This window comes from Notothenia rossii, assembly GCF_949606895.1.
Source record: "Notothenia rossii genome assembly, chromosome: 11".
Lineage (NCBI taxonomy): Eukaryota > Metazoa > Chordata > Actinopteri > Perciformes > Nototheniidae > Notothenia > Notothenia rossii.
The window spans coordinates 30,672,936-30,692,136 of NC_136910.1; the positions used below are offsets into that span (position 1 = coordinate 30,672,936).

The 19,201-nt window shown below is 39.5% G+C and overlaps 2 protein-coding genes and 1 long non-coding RNA gene across 3 annotated transcripts; 2 read left to right on the plus strand and 1 right to left on the minus strand.

Moving 5' to 3' along the window:
* Positions 1-8,736: 8,736 nt before the first annotated feature.
* On the plus strand, positions 8,737-12,174 carry LOC307025287 (uncharacterized protein; the record flags this gene model as incomplete). The annotated part of the gene is made up of 12 exons (XM_079659925.1): positions 8,737-8,756; positions 8,987-9,194; positions 9,384-9,553; positions 9,644-9,742; positions 9,930-10,162; positions 10,251-10,429; positions 10,515-10,608; positions 10,800-11,144; positions 11,286-11,403; positions 11,480-11,571; positions 11,683-11,800; positions 12,134-12,174. The coding sequence occupies exons 2-12, from the start codon at positions 8,995-8,997 to the stop codon at positions 12,172-12,174; spliced, it is 1,689 nt and encodes a 562-aa protein (XP_079516051.1). The 5' UTR covers positions 8,737-8,756; positions 8,987-8,994.
* A 779-nt stretch (positions 12,175-12,953) lies between these two features.
* LOC307025680 lies at positions 12,954-13,999 on the plus strand. Its single transcript, XR_013804230.1, has 3 exons — positions 12,954-13,025; positions 13,297-13,496; positions 13,658-13,999. It is a non-coding gene; the product is annotated as an uncharacterized lncRNA (long non-coding RNA).
* A 1,772-nt stretch (positions 14,000-15,771) lies between these two features.
* Positions 15,772-18,236, minus strand: LOC307025288 (uncharacterized protein; the record flags this gene model as incomplete). The annotated part of the gene is made up of 6 exons (XM_079659926.1): positions 15,772-16,395; positions 16,501-16,628; positions 16,959-17,185; positions 17,319-17,607; positions 17,748-17,978; positions 18,079-18,236. The coding sequence occupies 6 exons, from the start codon at positions 18,234-18,236 to the stop codon at positions 15,995-15,997; spliced, it is 1,434 nt and encodes a 477-aa protein (XP_079516052.1). The 3' UTR covers positions 15,772-15,994.
* Between the last annotated feature and the right edge of the window lie 965 nt (positions 18,237-19,201).

The following is a 19,201-nucleotide window of genomic DNA, read 5'->3' on the forward strand; positions in this document are numbered from 1 at the left end:
AACATTTAATAAAAGTGAAAAACAATGAACAAGACTTAACGTACTAATAATCATTAATTATATTTATTCCGTTTGGATGTACAATTTTGACTTTGTTTAGAGCAGTGATCTTCTCTTCCTCTCTGCAGCAGAGAGCTGAGCGCTGTCAGACCGGACCTAACCCTAACCCTGAAAAATATTATCATCTGAAAGTCAAATTAATCATTATGTTATTTGTATACTTATAAGTATTTTTACAACTTGTATTTAGAAATACTCCGTTGTAATTATTCAAATTCAAATTATTGACGGGAAGAGCGGTGTAAGTGGGTGGCATATATGCATTTGAAAAGTAATAGTAATCACACAGTTATCATACAACAGGCTTAAACAAATTTAGCTCTACACCCCTGGCGGAAATGTCCTTAAAATGAAGTCCAAGTTCGACATTTTAATTCATGTCCTGCCAACACTGACAGGACAGAAGGCGACACGCCCGTTCTAAGCCGTATCCCTCACTCCTCACATCCCAAGCTGCATCCCCAAAAAGTGTATTATGTTGTTAGACCCTCGAGAAAAACGCGATTCTGCGATCGCAGAATTTACCGCATAATCAGCAAAATGGCGCAGATTTCTAAAAGGCCGCATATTTATCAAAAGGCCGCATAATCCCCACATTTTTCCACACAAAGTTGAGAAAAAAAAAAAGTTAACTCGTCTTGACATGACGTCATCAGCTCGCGCATCACAGAATGTAAACAACACTGTATAGAGTGAACGTGTGGAGCTCACACGATAGAGAAAACACCAAAATGAAAATATCTAATCCATCTCATTTACCGACGAACATTTCTACTAAAGACCGGGCAAAAAGTGGGGGGAAACTATTCTGCACCCCGTGCAACTGTGTGTTGGAGCATAAGAGAAAATCGACGGTGACGACCCACTTTGATTCATTCAAACATTCGAAAATGCTTTCTGCTGCTGCGGACAAGAAAGCCAAACAACTCACGTTCACGAGGCATCAACCTCCAAAACCCTTTCGAGGGCTACAAGAAACGAGGTGAGTAGCCTACAAGATTGAAGCTGCAGATAACGAACGAGTAAATGAAAACAGAATGAGGCGGAGAAGTGTGTGTGTGTGTGTGTGTGTGTGTGTGTGTGTGTGTGTGTGTGTGTGTGTGTGTGTGTGTGTGTGTGTGTGTGCGTGAGATTAAAATAGCCCAATTGCTTTTACAATAAATAAACATTGAATGTGTTTAATTGAATAGTAAAGGGGTTTAGCGTTAGTGGCAGGTTGTGTGTGAGAGAGAATAAATAAGACAGCCCAATATTTAAAAAAAAATCGATAATTTTTTCCGCATATTTCGCAACTTTCCGCATAGTTCGCAATTTCCCGCAGTTTCACCACATAAAATCACATAAAACCCTGCATGTTTAATCGCATAATCAAGGATTTTTGCCCGCGTTTTTCTGGAGGGTCTAGTTGTTACATCGTTTCAGATGTTATGTTTCAGTTGTGCTCTTGATAAGCCATTACAACAGTAAAAACACGTTCAGTTTCCTTTTGCTTTTTGTGTCTCCTGTATTCAGTAATCAGAAACTGATTACATTTACAAAGTAACCCTCCCAACCCTAAACTACACATTTTTCTTGGATTTTTTAACACCATAGTCCCCAATATATTTGTAGAAAGGCAGGAAATTGAATTAAATCGGTAAAATGTTTAATTGTGTTTTGTGTCCCCCCCCCACTTCTCAAACCAAAGTTACACCCTTGGATTTTAAGGTCAAGTCAAGACCTGTTTTTTAAATGAAATCTGACGGCAGGTAGGCAGCTCTGATCACCTAATGATAAATGCGCCACACCTAATCGCCGGCCATTCAGCCACAGCTCACTCTATGCAAATCAAACTGTAGACGGTGTGAAAGAGCCAATTGTTTTAAATAATGTTCGGAATGTGAGCCAGAGAACTCTAAACAAAAATGTTCAATCAATAAAGTAACATCTTATCTTATCTTAATAATATCTTCATATTAATAATAATAATAATAATACATCATACAGTATGTGTCCGAAAGGGAGCAGGAGGAAACAAACACCAAAAAAACAATACAAAAAATATACTGCATATTAAACCAAACTATTGTAAAGGTAAAAGTATGAGCATAACAAATAAAGAAGTGTAAAGATTTACATTATTATTATTATGATTATTTAATATATAAAGACTATTATTGAATTACAAGATTAGATATACTTTATTTGATCTAAAATATTGATGTTTTTTCGTTATAGGCCTACTGTAGTAGTCTGTGAAAACCATAACAAATATGTGTTCAAATGCTCTTCAAAACACAACTGAAGCACTGAAAGTCCATGAAACTTGTCTTTCTGTATTTGTACTTGGAAAATAGTGGGAGGGCTTAACATTCCCAGCCGCTGGGATCCGTTGGGTCTTTGGTAGGAAGCTGTTGGCTGGAGTCTGTTCGAGAGTGCTACATCTGTATATGTTTCAAACTTTCATCACTATAATAAACAAAAAAGCAAATGAAATAAATCATTAACCTCTTAAGCCCTGAGCCTGTTTTTCAGGTTTCAGGCTCCAAAATGCCACTAACACAGCAAAGACTATATCTTCACTTCTAAAAACGGGTAAATTAATAATCTTTTCTCTCAAAGCAAGGTTACATATGTGAGTTGGATGTAGAAGTGTCAGAATCAATCTAGATGTTTTTATTTTAAAGTAAATTCAGATGGAACATCGTAAAAACATGTAAATTATAATGTTCGCCTAAAACAAAACCATTACTTATAGTGAAAACCACCCTTGAATGATGGGTTATGTTGGAGATTTAGAGGATGTTGAAAACCAACCTCGTCTCCGCGTGTCGTTTGCTAAACTGGGTGAATTCGTAAAAAAGGAAGGGATTAAGAAACACCAGAATACAAGTTAAACAATAATCCTGCTTTTAATGATATACAGTAACGATACAAAATACAAATACAAAGAAATCACGAAGCACTCTGCAGAGTACTCCGGGCTCAGGTTCTACCACGTGTGAGACAGGTCTCAGGAACGGCCGGTGAAAAAACAAGAGCGCGAACCAAAGGAAAACACAGTCTTTCATACTAAAACACAGGAGGAGGTGTGTACGTGCTTTCCCCCAGAGGTCATCTTATTGGCAGAGACCAACACATGGCCTGTCGCACCCAATCAGTGCGACACAGCAGAAGAAACCCGGAAACAAAAAGTCTCATTCAGTTTGACGAAGACCAGACACCTTTTGGTGTCTGGTACGAACTTGCTCTCAACAACAAGTTTCCTTATCTTATTTCACATCTTGCAGCCAGCACACACACATCCCCTTTATGGCCCTTGGTCCCTGAGTCCATCTCCCCCCCTCAGGTTACCACACACAAGTTAAAAGTATGTTTTAAGATATAGTTGTTATAGTTGGCTAAATATACGTAATACATGTTAATTACTTTCATATCAATAACAACGAGGAACACATTACCTATGCTCTTAAGCAGTATTAGAGATGCTTTTCAAATAGTCAAACTTCTCACAGGCTTACCTATAGCCCCTCCATTTGTTTGAGCTATTGTTCACATCTTTACTTCAAATAAAAGGTTTCACATTGTATATTTCCAGCTTCCTTTACACATACTGCTATTATTAACACAAAGTAACTAACCACACACCTCTATTGAAAACAAGTCGATTCCCCTGACAATTGACCTGCTGAACCTCTTCGGAATGTGTCCCTCCCCCACCTCTCTCGTCCCTGTCATAAAAACTGCTTCCATTTCATATAGAGTAATAAAAGATGTTTAAGCTAATTTCTCCACAATGTTTGTAGCCATTTAGTACCCACACATGAAAGAATAAGAACAGAGGTATAGTTGACCAGTAATCATGTAGCAGATCTATTTACTGCAATGAAAACACACACACACACACATCTGCTTCAAGCCTGTGTAAGCACCCCCTTCTTTTACGAGGGGAACATTCCAGCGTCTGGCACTATTCCCAAATATGGTGTCCCCTTCTCACCTCTCTCTCCATACACAAGGACTTCACCTCAATATATTGGGGGAGGGAAAAGATACTTTGTCCTTTCTAATTTAACACACATGAATATAAATAAGGTGGCATTAAAAGGAATATACCAGATTTAACTTTCCTGTCATACCACGTTACTTTAATACTTCAAATAATTCAAATAATCCTTCAGTTAGTAGACTAAAAGCTTTAGGAATCCAAACTATAACATATAATAAGCACCCTGTATCAAGATTGATGCAAAACAAGTGAAATTTGACCTTTTTAGAGAGGTTTAGAAAAATAAAGTCCAGGCGGACTCACCTCTGGATAATTTGGGAACCATCGGTTCCATTTGACCTTTTTCACTGTAAAAATAATTGTATTACTTTGAATTATTACTATAGGTATTCATTCCATCCAAATACAACTGTTGTGAAAAAGAAAAGAAAAAAAACGAAAAAAAACATACTCTGTTATCCTCTTAGGCCCCACAATGCTAACAGTGAGCCTCTGGATTAGCCCCGAGCGAAAAATGCTAACCTGTTACTGCACCGAAAATCACTCCTAGCTCCCTTATTACTTATCCCAGCTGCACATCCAACACATCGTTTATGATCGTAAAGAAACAGAATCTAACGGTGCCCACCTCAACACTGAAAGATACACACTTGCAACGTTATCAACAAAAACGTAAATCAAAAGAAGTGGCGCTAGGTAGCTACACAATGCTAACGTGGCCTACCTTTGTCTTTGTCTGGTCTAAACTGGTCTTCAATGGCATTAAAACGATAACAACAATGATGTAGTTAATCCATAGGTTAATATCCAATGTGGCTGTGTCCCCTTTGAAATGTTCTGATAATCTATAAGCAATAAAACTGCAATTCCGTTATCTGCTGTCCGCTCTGTGCTCCGTGCACTCTGGGTCCTGCAATTCCTGCTTCCTTACGGTAGTAAACAATAAATGAAGTCGGCTGCGTAATGTTCTTACGCTGGCTGGCATTCTTCATACTTTACGCAGGACCATATCAATGGAACCCATTGGTCGATTTGGGTGATTTACACCTTTTTCTTAACCAAAATATCCAATAGAATCGAGGGGCAATTCCCAAATCCACGTAAACATTACCATAGAACAGGGGTCAGCAACCCCTGGCACGCGTGCCAGCATAGGCACGCGGCACCGTAACCAGTGGCACACTAGGAATAAGTGGAATAAGTGTGCAAAATATTTAAATTGTATTTTCGGATCCTGAACGAGACCGCCGCCAGAGCGCGTCTCCCCGTTACCTGCAGAAGGAAGCCATGCACGCAACGCAGCCCCGCTCTCTTTATCTCCAGGTGACTTTCTGCCGCTTTCCTCCGTGGTGCAGTGCTGATCGTTTCACCACGGAGGAAAGCACTTCTCTAATTGCAGTACCCATAAGGAGCTGTACAAATGCCGCAGTTTTTGCGTGGCTGTGTATTTAGTTGAAAGCCCAGTGGCGATCAGCTCATTTCTCATCGAAATAATATGCTACAAAGGGGCGGACTGGCCATCTGTGTGTTGAACCTTCCTGTCGGCTCCCAGACCGTAGTCGAGGAGGGCAGCAGCAACAAGCTTCAGGTTCAATAACCCACTTTAGCTTAAATGCCTGGAGAGAGGCGAGCTCTTCTCTGGAGGCCGTTGCATTTATTTAGCTGTTCTTCTGTTTCACAAAATACATCACAGACCTCTGTTTTTCTGCTTCCTCGTTTCACTTCCAGAAACATACACACGTTCCCTCACTGTCGCTGTACCATCCACACACACACATGCACAAGCCACACCCCTCTCTCTCTTTCTCTTAAAGGGACGCAGCGAGGCTCCCCCGCCCTCCTGCTGATAGTTGATGAGCGTCAAGCTCCTCAACCCCCCCCTTCCGTTGATAATTCTCGATCGTTGGCACGCTGATCATTTTTTTTTTTTTAAATGGCACTTCATATCAAAAAGGTTGCCGACCCCTGCCATAGAAGAATAGAGAAGCAAACAAAGCACATCTGAAAGTACAAGCCTGGACGTCAAAACTTTATACCCAGTATATTGCCATAAATATGATGGTGGATTATCCAACCCAGTCTCACGGCATTTCGTGTTCACCAACACAAATTTGTATCTATTGATTTGTGTTCACCAACACGATTTTCCCCTTTTTTTCGTGTTGCACAGCACGATTTTAAAAGCAATGTATTTCTATTGGTAGTCTTTCCCCTTTTTTTTCGTGTTGCACAGCACGATTTTAAAAGCAATGTATTTCTGTTGGTAGTCTCACGGCATTACGTGTTATAGGAAGACCGGAAGCTGTGTGGTTCATAAAAACATGTTCTTACTCAATATCAAGCCACGATTATTGCTTTTATTTAAAATCGTATCATTTCGGACTTTTGTTGCTGTCTGTGAGGAAAATAAATGGGGCTCATTTTTCCTTCTAATTTGTTATTCTTTTCAAAATAACACACTGTTATTTAGTCAACAATAACACACAATTATCCAAGTTTTATTTATTTGTTTAATTCTATAATCTCTGGCGTTTTTGCCGTCCTTCACGAACTGAATTTCAAAGTCGGGATTGGATGTTGGAGCGGCAGTGCGCCAAGGTTACGGAATCGAAACTGGATCGAACGCCGCCCCCCCAACAATTAGAAGTTGCCAGTATTAAACACCAATTATTAACCAATTAAAATGAACCAATTAAACATCTCTCTGACACAGTTTAAACGCATTTCAAGTGGAAGAATTGTTCGTGTCTCCTCTTCGTGTCTCGGGAAGCTGGAAGCTGTATTATTTTCAAAAAATAAAAATAAAAAAATATATTTTTTAACCATAACGGGTACTTTACACAACATTGAGTCAAACTTATCCTTGTTTTAATCCTTGTTTTATTTATGTTAAATTGTTGTTGTCGGTTAATTTTCCATTTTATTTATTTTGGTTTAAGATATCATTATTTTTTGTTTATTATTATCATGTTAGATGTTTAAACTTTTCTGCATTTCATAAGGCAATATATACTTTTTTGTTTTTGTCCGTAGGCTACTTAGGTTATTAAAGAGTTATCGTGTCAAAATATAGGAAATGTATTAATATTTTATTGTATAATCGGTACAGGAAATTACATCATTCAGAGCACCACCTATTGGCCAAAGACGCTGCCACCGGCATTGGGATCCATCCTCTGACAAAGTAAGTTGGGTCACTAAAGTCTGATACATGTTTTGCTTAGATTTAATAATTGGGGCTTTTTTTTAAGCCTTTACTTTACGTCGGTGTTAAAGTGTGAGTTATACCGTATCTTAATCGCTTTTGTTTTACACATGACAGTACTAACGCTGGTCGACATTTTAATATATGTTTGGGGGGGAGGGGCATAGTCCACGTCCATGTGCTTGTTACGCGTATGAAACAGGAAACACGTAAATGAACTCAGTCTGTCTAAAGTAGTTAAACCGTCACAATGTGCATTTAAAAAAGCTAGTTTCACTACATAATTCACTTTTTCTGTTCTCTCCTGCAGCTCCTGTACCCACACCACAAACCCATACACTGATCTACACCATCATAAAACCAACTGCACTTTTAAGAGCCAAACTCAACCTATATCTCTGTCTATCTACCTACCTTTCTTATAGTTATTGTCTCTATCTTTTTCTATCATTCATTATCTATTTCTTCATCTATCCATCTCAATCTTACAGTCTGTCTCTCTATCTCTTTTTGTCTCATACAGCAGCTGTTGCATATCTGTTGTGTCTGTCTGTCTGTCTGTCTGGGTGGCTGGCTGGCTGGCTGTGTTGCAATGACAACAAAACACAACCCAGACTCCAATAATCCCACACCCAAAGAAGGGAAACGCATGGCTCTTGAGCTGAAGCATGAACTAGCTAGCTGAAGCTAAGGTTGGTGTTTTAACCCATATGACCTCATTCATTTCCCACTTGAATTTGGCACTATCTGTTATCCAAAAAATGCTGAACAGGCCAAGAGTAACTGGATTTTGGATCAATGTATAGGGCCTTTGCAAAACGGTTCATCATTAAAACATGGGGGGCAGAGGCTTACTAAATAAAGCTTGTTCAACTTGTTTTACTTCATTAGTTGTATATGGTTGGAAAAACTTGAAGCAAAAATGTTCTTCAAGTGAATGAATTTACTTTTATTTGTCCACTGTCATATGGTATCAGTTTATCAGCAACATCAACCTTACATGAGTTGTTACTTGTTCACAGAAAGCAGCTGAGGAGAGGAAACGGGCACGCTCTGTAGGAGACACTTTACAGTCCCCTAAAAGGGGCTGTGTAGGACGTGGCAAGCCGAGAGGGAGGCGTGGAGGTTGACGCCAAGGCTCAGCTACAGGTTGAAATCCCAATTATTTTACATTTTTATGAATTTACTAAGTAAATGGTTGGAAAATCGAATTAAAACACAGTAATTGCTTGTTGAGGGTCTACAATAATTCCAATATATAAACGCATAGTGACACTACAGTCGGAGACATTCCCACTGTGGTGTCATAAGAACTATGCTTTATTTAATTTCACAAGCTTTTAAACAATAGGTAGATAATACAAATCATCAGTTATCTGTTGTTAACCCTCTGTGTGATGTTTTACAGTCACATCCCCCCCGACTGAGGGCTTCCAGTCTTCCAGTGTAACATGTAATCAGCCGGCTGGCTGCGTCCTGAACCTTCAGCACAACACGAATTTGGTAAATCACAAAAATGGCTTTAAGTTTAAAACTAAAATCAATTTTTAAATAAATTGTGTTAGTGAGAGAAAATAACCTTATACACAACTGACAGTTCAGGACTCGAACGAGGAATGTAATTCAGTAAAGATATTGGCCAGTTCCATACTGAGCAAAGAAATGATCCTTGATATTTAGTGTTCATCTTAAATATAGTCATTTACAGTTAAAGTTTCCCATTCTGTTCACAGAAAAGAATATGGAGAGACTCTCTGACACTCTTTCCTCATGTCCTCCTCCTGAGCCTAAAAAAAGCTCTGCCTCATCCTGGTCTGTTTGGCAGCAGAAAGCCTCAGAGCGCTGGAAAGAAGCGAGACCACACCACCTACAATGCCTTCTAGAAAAAGAGGCTGTTGGTCATCCCCTGTGTGGCCTCTGCCACGAGCCGGCTGTTATTAGGTGAGATAACATTTACCTTTATTTAAATTACTTTACCTAATTGTAACTTTTCAGTATTAATGCTCAGTGCCCTGCTATTTCAGCTAACATGCATGACTTTTGGGATGTTAGAAAACTGGATACCTAAAAACCCACATGAAAATGAAAGTAATTCTAGGATATTACAATAATTTTGTATTTCCTCCCAAGGTGTAGAGAGTGTCTCCCCGAGGAGTGGTTCTGTGGAGACTGTGATGTACTTCATCACAAGAACCAGCCACTCCACAACAGGGACAGTTTAATGAATGGTTTTTTAAAACCAATTAGTCCAACAACGTGTGTTGTTAGAGTGGAAGGTGGATATGACACCCATGACCAAGGTATGCTCTCTCAAACTTGCATTCTGATGTTCACATGTCTCTTCGGCCAGCATATAATGGTAATTAGTGCTTTTCTTTTTTTTTTGACAGCTTGCATATTGCCAACTGTGAAGGCACCCAACTGCTCCTGTAAAGGCACAAACTTCACTGTGGTACCAGGCAAACCAGTGATTTTAATGACCATCAATGGTAAACAAATATATATATATATATTTGGATTTCTATTGAATTGTTGTTATATCTTTACTTTTGTTGGCTGAGGGATTGTGCTTCCACTTGGAGTAAAACCTTCATGTAATATCTGTTCATCTTTGACTATTTGTAGATGGAACTGTTGTAAAATGTTTCTTAATTATGTTTATTTACTTGTTCCAAGGGCGTTATGACTTGCATCTGCCACTATATGTCTGTCAAACTTGCCAGCAGCAGTGGACCCCCGACTTGAAAGTCCTCCTTAAGAGTGAATACTGGCCAGCTTCGGTCAGTATTTTCACACTTTACACCTTGGACCTCCTGAGCTCCTTTGAAGAGCTCAAGGTCATCTCTCCGGGATTCTCCAGACAGGCCTTTGCAAAGCTGCTGGAGCATCGCACAAAGTGTGGAGGAAGAGTAAGTGTAAATATTATTTACCATATTATACATTATAACATTTCCGTAAATAGACAAAATCATAGCAATATATGTAATTATCTTCCAGTCTGGACCTGTCAACGGAGATGCACTGCAGCGCAGCTTTCTGGAGTTCTCCTATGCCTCGTATGAGGAAGACCAGCTCTGCTGTGGTGCTCCTTTCATCTGCCCTGCCTGCACGCCGGAGATGTTGGCTGTTTCTGCCGATGGAAACAGGAAGCTGTATCGCTTTCGGCGAAGTGGAAGGTGCTGTTTTTAAAATGTTGTTATTTAACTTTTTTGATTACTGTTTATATTTCATGGATATATTTGCTAATCTTTTTTTTCTCAGTTCTGATGGCAGCGCCTTTTTTAATGGGCTCTTTGTAGCAGAAGACAGCGCGGTGGCTGCATTTGTCGACAAAATACAGAGATCACTGAAAAATGCAAGTTTTTATTCGTCATTTTACCTTATAGGTATATCACAAAAATAGCCATGTATATCCGACCCTGACTTTCTTCAAATTCAGCTACTTCTCCTTACCATCTACTCCAAAATCAGATAATTAGAACAAATGGTGTAGATCGTGATTCCATTGCTTTTAACTGATTTGGCATGATGTAATGTATGTCTTAGACCCAGGGAAGAGGCACATGTGGGGACTCCCAGTGGACAGCAGCGAGGGAGACGTCAAGGAGGGCTTCGAAGCTGGATGAAGAAGGGATGGAGGTGGCTGTATGTCGCCATGGGTTTCTTTTGAAGGCCTTAAATATGTACAGGGGGGAGATATTCGCCTACCCCCTATATCTTCAAAAGGAACTCATGCCAGCCAAAACTAAGTTCTTCGCAATGGATGTGGCTTGCAAGTACTGGCCGTACATGGAGAAAGCTGCAAGTGTCCTTCCTGCTCTCCAGGAGCTGACCACCATGAAGCCATTCCTCAGTGTAATGCATGCTCGAGCCCATGCTACCAAATGCGAGGTATGTGAAATATTTTTGTATCACGTACATTTATATTTTTTATATTTATAATACTGAAGTAGTAAATATCTAAGCTATACTGTTTAGTATAGTAGTATGTAGCCTCTTTGCACAACAATTCCAGCAACCTTTTACCATCAGATTATATGGAGTGGGAAGAACCAGGAGGGAGCAGGGATGACCGCTGGGGAAGAGGTGGAGCAGGTCAACAGCTACCTATCCCGTTGTGCCCTGACAACAAAATACATGTCCAAAGCAGGTGAGTGGAAGGTTTTGCCCTATTATTGCATACTTTTTTAAATGACACATCATAACCTCATTATTGCTTTCAAAAGCACGACTGGACATGCTCACAGTGCATGCAATGGGATGGAACAGGAAAAAAGGTGACTCTGTTCATCAGGCACTTTCCACAAGATATGTGAAGGTGAGCCTCCTATTAAAGGTGTTGTTGTGTCCTTTGTCATTTGCACATGGCTTGTTGTTAATCATAGCAAGTTGTAATCTTGATAAATGTCCATCGTCTACTGTTTATCAGACTAGTAAGAGGCTCCTGGAAGAGACTGCAAGTCTTGAGGAACTCAAGACGGAGCTACATTGTGTCTCAGATGACATGGTGTCGACGTGGATTTCCGACGTGAAGGAATGGGCATCTGGTAAGCACGACGAGATAACACCAGCTACATATCATTGTCCATGACTGTTTGAATTTATAGATTTGATCCTAAAGAGCAGCCAATTTTAAGGCAATAAGGCTGATTTTTCATGCCACGTAATGGGACCCTCACTGGATTTCAGTAGACAGGGACATAATCTTCAAGCAATAGCAAGCCAACTATGTGTCCATGTTTATCTCTGATATGTTCCAGTTTCCATAGTTGTACCATCAATGTGTGTTAAAAGGTGTTAAATATGTTGCACAACTTTGTTTCTCAAAACCGTTACGTGTTGTGTAACAGTACATTTTACTGCCAATATTATTTCTACAGGAACATCAGAAACATTGGGTACTTCTGAAGACATCCTTTAAACAACACTGCAGCAAAGCATTGAGGAGCTTTACCTAAGTGTGAGGCAGCGGAAGCAATCCCTTTACCGACAGAATGGCATAACAATATAATGTTTTAGGTTGCAGATTCAACCTACTGAATTATATATTTTTTTTTCTGCACTTGCAAATATAGTTTGTCACATATCCCTATCCCATTACTTCATGTCTTTTTCAGACAGCAGCAAGCTCCGCCATCGACTTTGAAGGAAGCTTGCAGACGACAAAAAGCGCCTTAATCAGGAGGCACTGAAGTACAACCAGCTGGTACACGACTCTGCCAGAGGCATAGATGTTGCTGCGGTGGAGCATTCCCTCTCTGGAGGGAGCATCATGTCCGCGCTGTGGCCGTGGGAAGTTCATGGCATGGGTCAGTTTTCAGATATTTCAAAATAATTAATTTGAAGTTCTGTTATATGAAGGTATACCTTGCTGAGTTATGCACATATCATGTAGACTCTACATGATATGTGCATAACTCAGCAAGGTATACCTCACGTTCTAACACTCTACATTGTAGAGTGTTAGAACGTTCATTTAGTGTAAGGGTATATCTTAAGTTTTCTTATTGTGTATACATTTGATTATTTTGAAAGTACATGTTTGGAGTTTTAAACACATTGTTATGCTATAATGAAAATGTGATTCATGTATATACATAACTGTGATTGGATTTTAGCTAACTTTACAGACCAAGAAAAAGATACTTGATCAAGTCATGCTTACACGGAGACTGCAAGAGGAGAAAGGCATCCTATTGTGGGAGATGGCGCGGCATTGCACATGGTTGCAGAACATGGCAGTTGCTCTAAAAAATAAGGTGGCTGAGGAAGGTAAGTTGAAAGCAAAACTTAACCTACCTTGTAAAGTATGAGTTTTAAAGGAAAAAAAATCAGCCCAAATCATTCTTGGTCACAGAAATTGGATGGAGTATAATGGCCTTTGCCCATTCAACCCGGCCATTTTACATAATGAAGTCCCTTGACAGTGACAATCATCTTTATATGTACATGGGAGAGAATATACTCCATTGAAGTGCTCTGGCCTCGTGAAGCAATCTTACTTTATAGTATGTCCATATAACAATATGTTGTGTATTTTCAGATGTAGACAAGGGGAATGGAGGACTTGGGTGCACCCTAAGAAGGAAGCATGCTGAGGCGTTGGAGAGGTTGCAGGTGGTACTGCAGCAGTACAAGACTGCTTTAGGTCCTGATGCTTGTTTCCTTCAACATGAAGAGGAAAGTCAAAGTGGCCTAAGCAGTCGAGACACCAGTGAAGATGAAGAAGGAAACATAATTTAGGTAATTTACTTATTAATTAATGTACAGTATCTTTGTTGATTTAGCCTCAACCTAGACATGTTGCTGTTACTTTTGTATTCATTAATGCTAAACATACAATAAAAAATCTCAAATTTGGTTTCTGATCCGCCCCTCTTTTTTGTTTCTCTGTATTTCCCCAGATTGCTGATGCTCTCAAGCATGAATATCCGCCAAGACTTGATGTGCTATCAGAAATGTAAATACTTTACTGACTTTATATTTAGAGATTGTATTCATACTCCTCAATGGAAGATCATCCTTGAATATGTTGACCATATGACTTTTCCCTATGCCGCAGCATCAGGCCAAACATTTCACTTGTACACAACTTAAATTGTATTGAAGAAAATGCTCAGCGTCCCTGGAATGCATCCTGAGCCATTCACTTTTGATCCTTTTTGAAACACTAGAATGTAAATTCCTAAATCTCCAAGTATATCTTGCTGGTTACCATACAACTTGGTGAGCACATCATTGTCCAAGAGCAGGAGGTCTTTCCCTTTTTTGCCAGAAAGGGATGCCTATGCATTATTATTTTCGACCTCTTATAGGATTTACCTGTCATTAACTTTATATGACTGCACCTGTTACACCGCAGGCCAATAACAGCTTTCCTCTAATTGTTCATTTTTGTTTCTTTTGCGTTACTTGCTTTAATTGCTTTGTCAGTTATATTTCCTTTTTGGTCTCCAGCTATTAACCTGATTGATTGAAGTACTTCAATCAACATGTACAATGCACAGTCTTTTAGGATGTATAATTAGGGACATTGACATAAACAACAAATAGTTTATTTGGTGAATCACCTCATTGTTGTTCTCAAAACCAAATAATACATTGTTATAAATTGTTATATTTGATTTACACATAGAATGTACATGTTTAATATACATAGTTAAATAATAATAAAATGGTTGTGTTGTATGATTTCTTAATACTGTATGTTATAACCGTTTGCATAACTTGATTTTATGTTCTGTTGTCCATGCTTTTCATGTTAGGCTAACCCCAACGCTCTAGAGTCAAGACATACACCCTTATGGTGGCCTTTTACTTGTATTGTGGTGAAACACATACCATGATAACCATTGCCAGAGAGGACCATTTTATTGTTTTAAAAACAATGTTATTGATGTGGTTGGTTGATAAATAAATATAAATTAAGCATACGTCTGTGGTACTTTTTGTTGTTTACATCACACTGCATTATAATGTGTTTGGAAATAAATTCATTTAGAAGTAACAATATGGGTTAGCACTTGAATATTCTTGTAAAGAGATGATCCTCATCCGGAACACTGGTTGTTGGTTTAAGATAAGATAGAACTTTATTGATCCCAATTTGGGAAATCTTTGCGTTGCAGCAGCATTAAAACACATGGCATTATACAATACAAATAAAAAGACAAGAAATAAAGAAGAAAATATACATGTTGAATTTACAAATGAGCAATAACAAGATATGCAAAGTATTATATTTACATAAATATGTGACAGATGGAATATTAAATATTACACTGAATATGTCAAATGTACAGTGAAGAGAGAAACTATGGAGCAGAGAGTTCTCTTCCAGCCAGAGGTGATTTGTTGTACAGCAACACGTTCTCACTCCCAACCCGTCACATGTTGACGGACGGTCAGGGCCCCTCCCCGTCACCGACTTGCATAGAGCTCCCTGAACGTTGGTAATAGACACGTTGGGATCGCAGCAAAATGCTCTCCGCAGATCCATTCTCACAGCGTTTATCATCCTTTTTCTTACTCAATATCAAGCCACACTTATTGTTTTTACTTCTTTATTTTAATTGAATAATGTAGGACTTTTCTTGCCGTCAGTTATGGGGGGAGTAGGGGCTCACAATACTGAAATCTGTATTGTTTCATCGTTTTTTCCTTCGAATTTTGTATTCTTTTCTAAACCACACACTGTTATTTACTCAACAACACATAAGTATCCTCGGGTGTATTTATTTGTTTGATTAATAAACACAAGTTGGAGTCCGTCAGGACCATACTTGCCAACCTTGAGACCTCAGAAATAGGGAGCATTTCAAAACCACCGCCCGGCGCCGCCCCCGCGCCGCCCGGCGGCGGGTTGAGACATTTTCCTGCATCCTACTGACTTTTAAAGATGAAAAGAATAAAAAGCACACTGCAACAGGATTTATATGTTAAAACATTTTATTGAATGGGCCATCTACAAAAAGCTAAATGAAATTCATCTAGATTCAAGAAATGTGAAAATGTCATTTTCAAAATGTCAAGTAATGTCAAAAAGGCTTTTCTGATACTCAAATGGCTAAAGTGTCTTTCTAACCCCAACCCTAACCATCCATTGTAACCTAGCAGATAACTTGACATTAAAAAGGAACTGGAGACTGTAGTTTGTTTCCTGTCTTCTACCAATCGTAAATGCCGATGTTCTTATGATTTTAACTTCAAATGTTTATAGCACTTAAAACTACAATAAGCATCTACACATGCTTATTGTAGTTGTAAGTGCAATGCCTTGCTGCCTCTAGCACCATCCTTGATGGAGCGTATGTGTGGGCTGGACCTGTATAATTTATTTTACAGGAAAGGAGTGAGCAGAGGGTAGAGTTGTCCATTCTCGTTCTGTTTTCTGTCACTATCTTCCTCACCATGCTGAACACCCTCTCTGATGAGGCATTGCTGTTTGGAATGCACAAAAGTGCCATCATCAACTGTGTTAGGTTCTTGAACCTTCCATCCTTTCCAATGAGAGCCCAAAACCTGTCCACTCGTGTCTCCTCAGGAAGTTCTGCCCTATCAACGACCTGGTACTCCACCACTTCTTCCCTAAGGCTAGACAGATCCAACCTGAGCTGATGCAGCCTCTTCCCTAGCTCTACCACTGTAAATAAAAATGAATAAATGAATATTATGTTTTCTCTGAAACCAACCTCAATTAAATACAAAAAGAATATAAACACACTAAATAAAAGTTTCACTACTGCACCTGAGCTTGGGGTGAACTTATGCCGTGACTCTGGGTCCAACACGATCAGATTTTGTAGGACGATGTTGTCCAGGGGAAACACTCTCAGCATCTTTGTAGTCACAGCTAAAAAGAAGCCTCTCACTGCCCTATGACATGATCAGATGCACAATTACAATATGATTCAGTTACCTAGTGATTTTATATAGGTGTATGTGTGTGTGTGTGTGTGTGTGTGTGTGTGTGTGTGTGTGTGTGTGTGTGTGTGTGTGTGTGTGTGTGTGTGTGTGTGTGTTTTTATATGTACTTCTGTCATATAATAGTATATTGAGCCCCCATTGTTTATATTAGTATCTATTTTAATATTGGAGCTCCGGGATGACTTAATGTTGTTGTCTCAGTACATTGACAACGAAGGAAATCTAATCTACTGTAATCTAATGATAGGATTGCAGTTGTTTTTTGGACACTTAGCTTACTGAAGCATCCTTGGGACAGGCAGCTCGTCTTTGTTATCCTCCAGGAAGGTCTGTGCCTGATCCCCAATAAAGAGATCTTCATCAGGAAACTGCAGGCTGGTGTCCTGGAACTGGATTTCCTTCAGAGGCACATCTGCAATGAGGTGGGCAGGGAGAAACCTTCCTAGATATCGCCGTACAAGGCTGCACATTTCCTTTTGCAGCCTATGCACCATCACCCCCTCAGCCTAGGAACACATGATGGATTTATCAGTTATGAAACATGATGCCATTAGCAAGAGGGGTCCTTCAGTTGGTAATGATAATAATTGAACATGGAGACCCTAATGCTGTAAATATGTTTACATTATCTATGGTCACCTGAAAGGCAACATTGAAATCCACCAGTGGTTTCAGAGCGTGGGAGAGGAAGGAGAAGAATAACTTTGTCTCCTTGCTGGACAAGTGGCCTGCCAGCATCCTCACTTTCCCAGGCTTCTCCACATCCTTGTGACTCTCAAAATATGCCAGCAGTGCATTCCACTGATTCAGGACTTGGTTGATGCAGGTCAGCAGGCTGAGCCACCTTGTCGCGCAGTCCCTGAGAAGCTTCAGAGTGTCTGTATCTGTGAACTCAACAAACTCTTTGTAGAGCTCACATCGCTTGGCACTAAGGTTTATAAAAAAATAAATAAAGAGGGGGGGTTGATTATTATTATTACATCCAATATCTGTCAAAATGTGTCACAGAGACTATACTACCCTAAGTGTATTGTGATACATATCAACATATCAATATGCTTAGCCTACCTGATGTCAAAGTGACTGTATATGGCCTGCAGAACCTCTTCAATGGGCTGGTGGAACGCTTTGATTCTACATCCAGTTGCCAGCTGGACTAGATGGCAAATGCAGCCTATATCGACGACGCCTGGCTGCAGCTCTTTGATGCGACTTGCAACAGAGTTATGTCTGCCTTTCATAACACTGGCATTGTCACTGTTGAAGGCGACTAGGTTGTTCCAGTCGATGTTTCTCTCACTGGAAATCAAAGTACAACATTACTGGTCAGTGGTCAGCCTCTTGAGACAGTAGCCTATTTTAATTTGTTGGACAGTAGGCCTATTGATTTTACAATTACCTTAGCACTTTGGTCAGGGATGTCAATAAGCGCTCTGCTGTGCCAATGTTGCATACTGGCATATGAAGGAACTTGGTGACCAGCGTGTCCTCCTCAAACACTCTGACCAATACCACAAACTCCTTCTCTGTGCTTCTGTTGGTACCCTCATCACACATGAGACCAAACGGTTGCTTTTGGCACAGCTCTGTTACCTTCTTGTCCAGTGCTGGGGCAATGGCACCTGCCAAAATAAATAGCCAAAATAAAATAGCCTACAGTTTGAAGTCATAACCTACTCCTTCTTCTCACACACATTACATATAAGATAAGATAAGATGAGCTTTATTAATCCCCGTGGGGAAATTCAGCTGTTCAAACAGCAACAGGGTTAAGGTGAAAAAACAGGATAGCACAGATTCACACAGATTAATAACATAAAAAATAAGATCAAAGTTAAAAAAAAAAATAATAATAATAATGAGAAACTATGAAATAAGAAAATAATACAACAAATAAAAATGACCATATATACATATTGGGTAATATAAACTATGAATTAAAATGAAGATGGACATATATACAAATTGGGTCATACATACCTATTATTTAACATATTAACATTAATATGGGGAACTTTGTTATAATGGCTAACGTTAGCTTACCTTTCAGTATTTGAGTAGCCTTTGTTCTCCCACATGAATATTGCTTGGCGATCTATGAGTCTGGGAACATGTCTTTCACTAATTTGTTTATTTCATCCGTGAAGGTGAAAGGGATGTTCTGTTTGGCCACCAACATAGACATCTTTACTTCAGCATACACAACTGGATCAGGTCTACCTTTTCCTAGCAGGCTGGCGGTGCTTTTTTTACCCTGGAGCTGTTTCGCTGACTTCTTGTGTTTTTCAGAATCTTCGTGGTGCTTCACGTCTGTGCGACCACCACGCGATACTGAAATCGACTTTACAGTATTTACAAAAAGCTTTCCCCTTTCCCCTAAAACTCTCCGTGACAAATATACATTCTTCATTCCACGAGGGCTGGAATTTACATAAATATTTATTTTTCGAGCTCATTTTATCAGCGAACGGCGTCAGAGAGGTATAATGGGAGACTTTCAGTTGAAAGGACTTGTTACCACG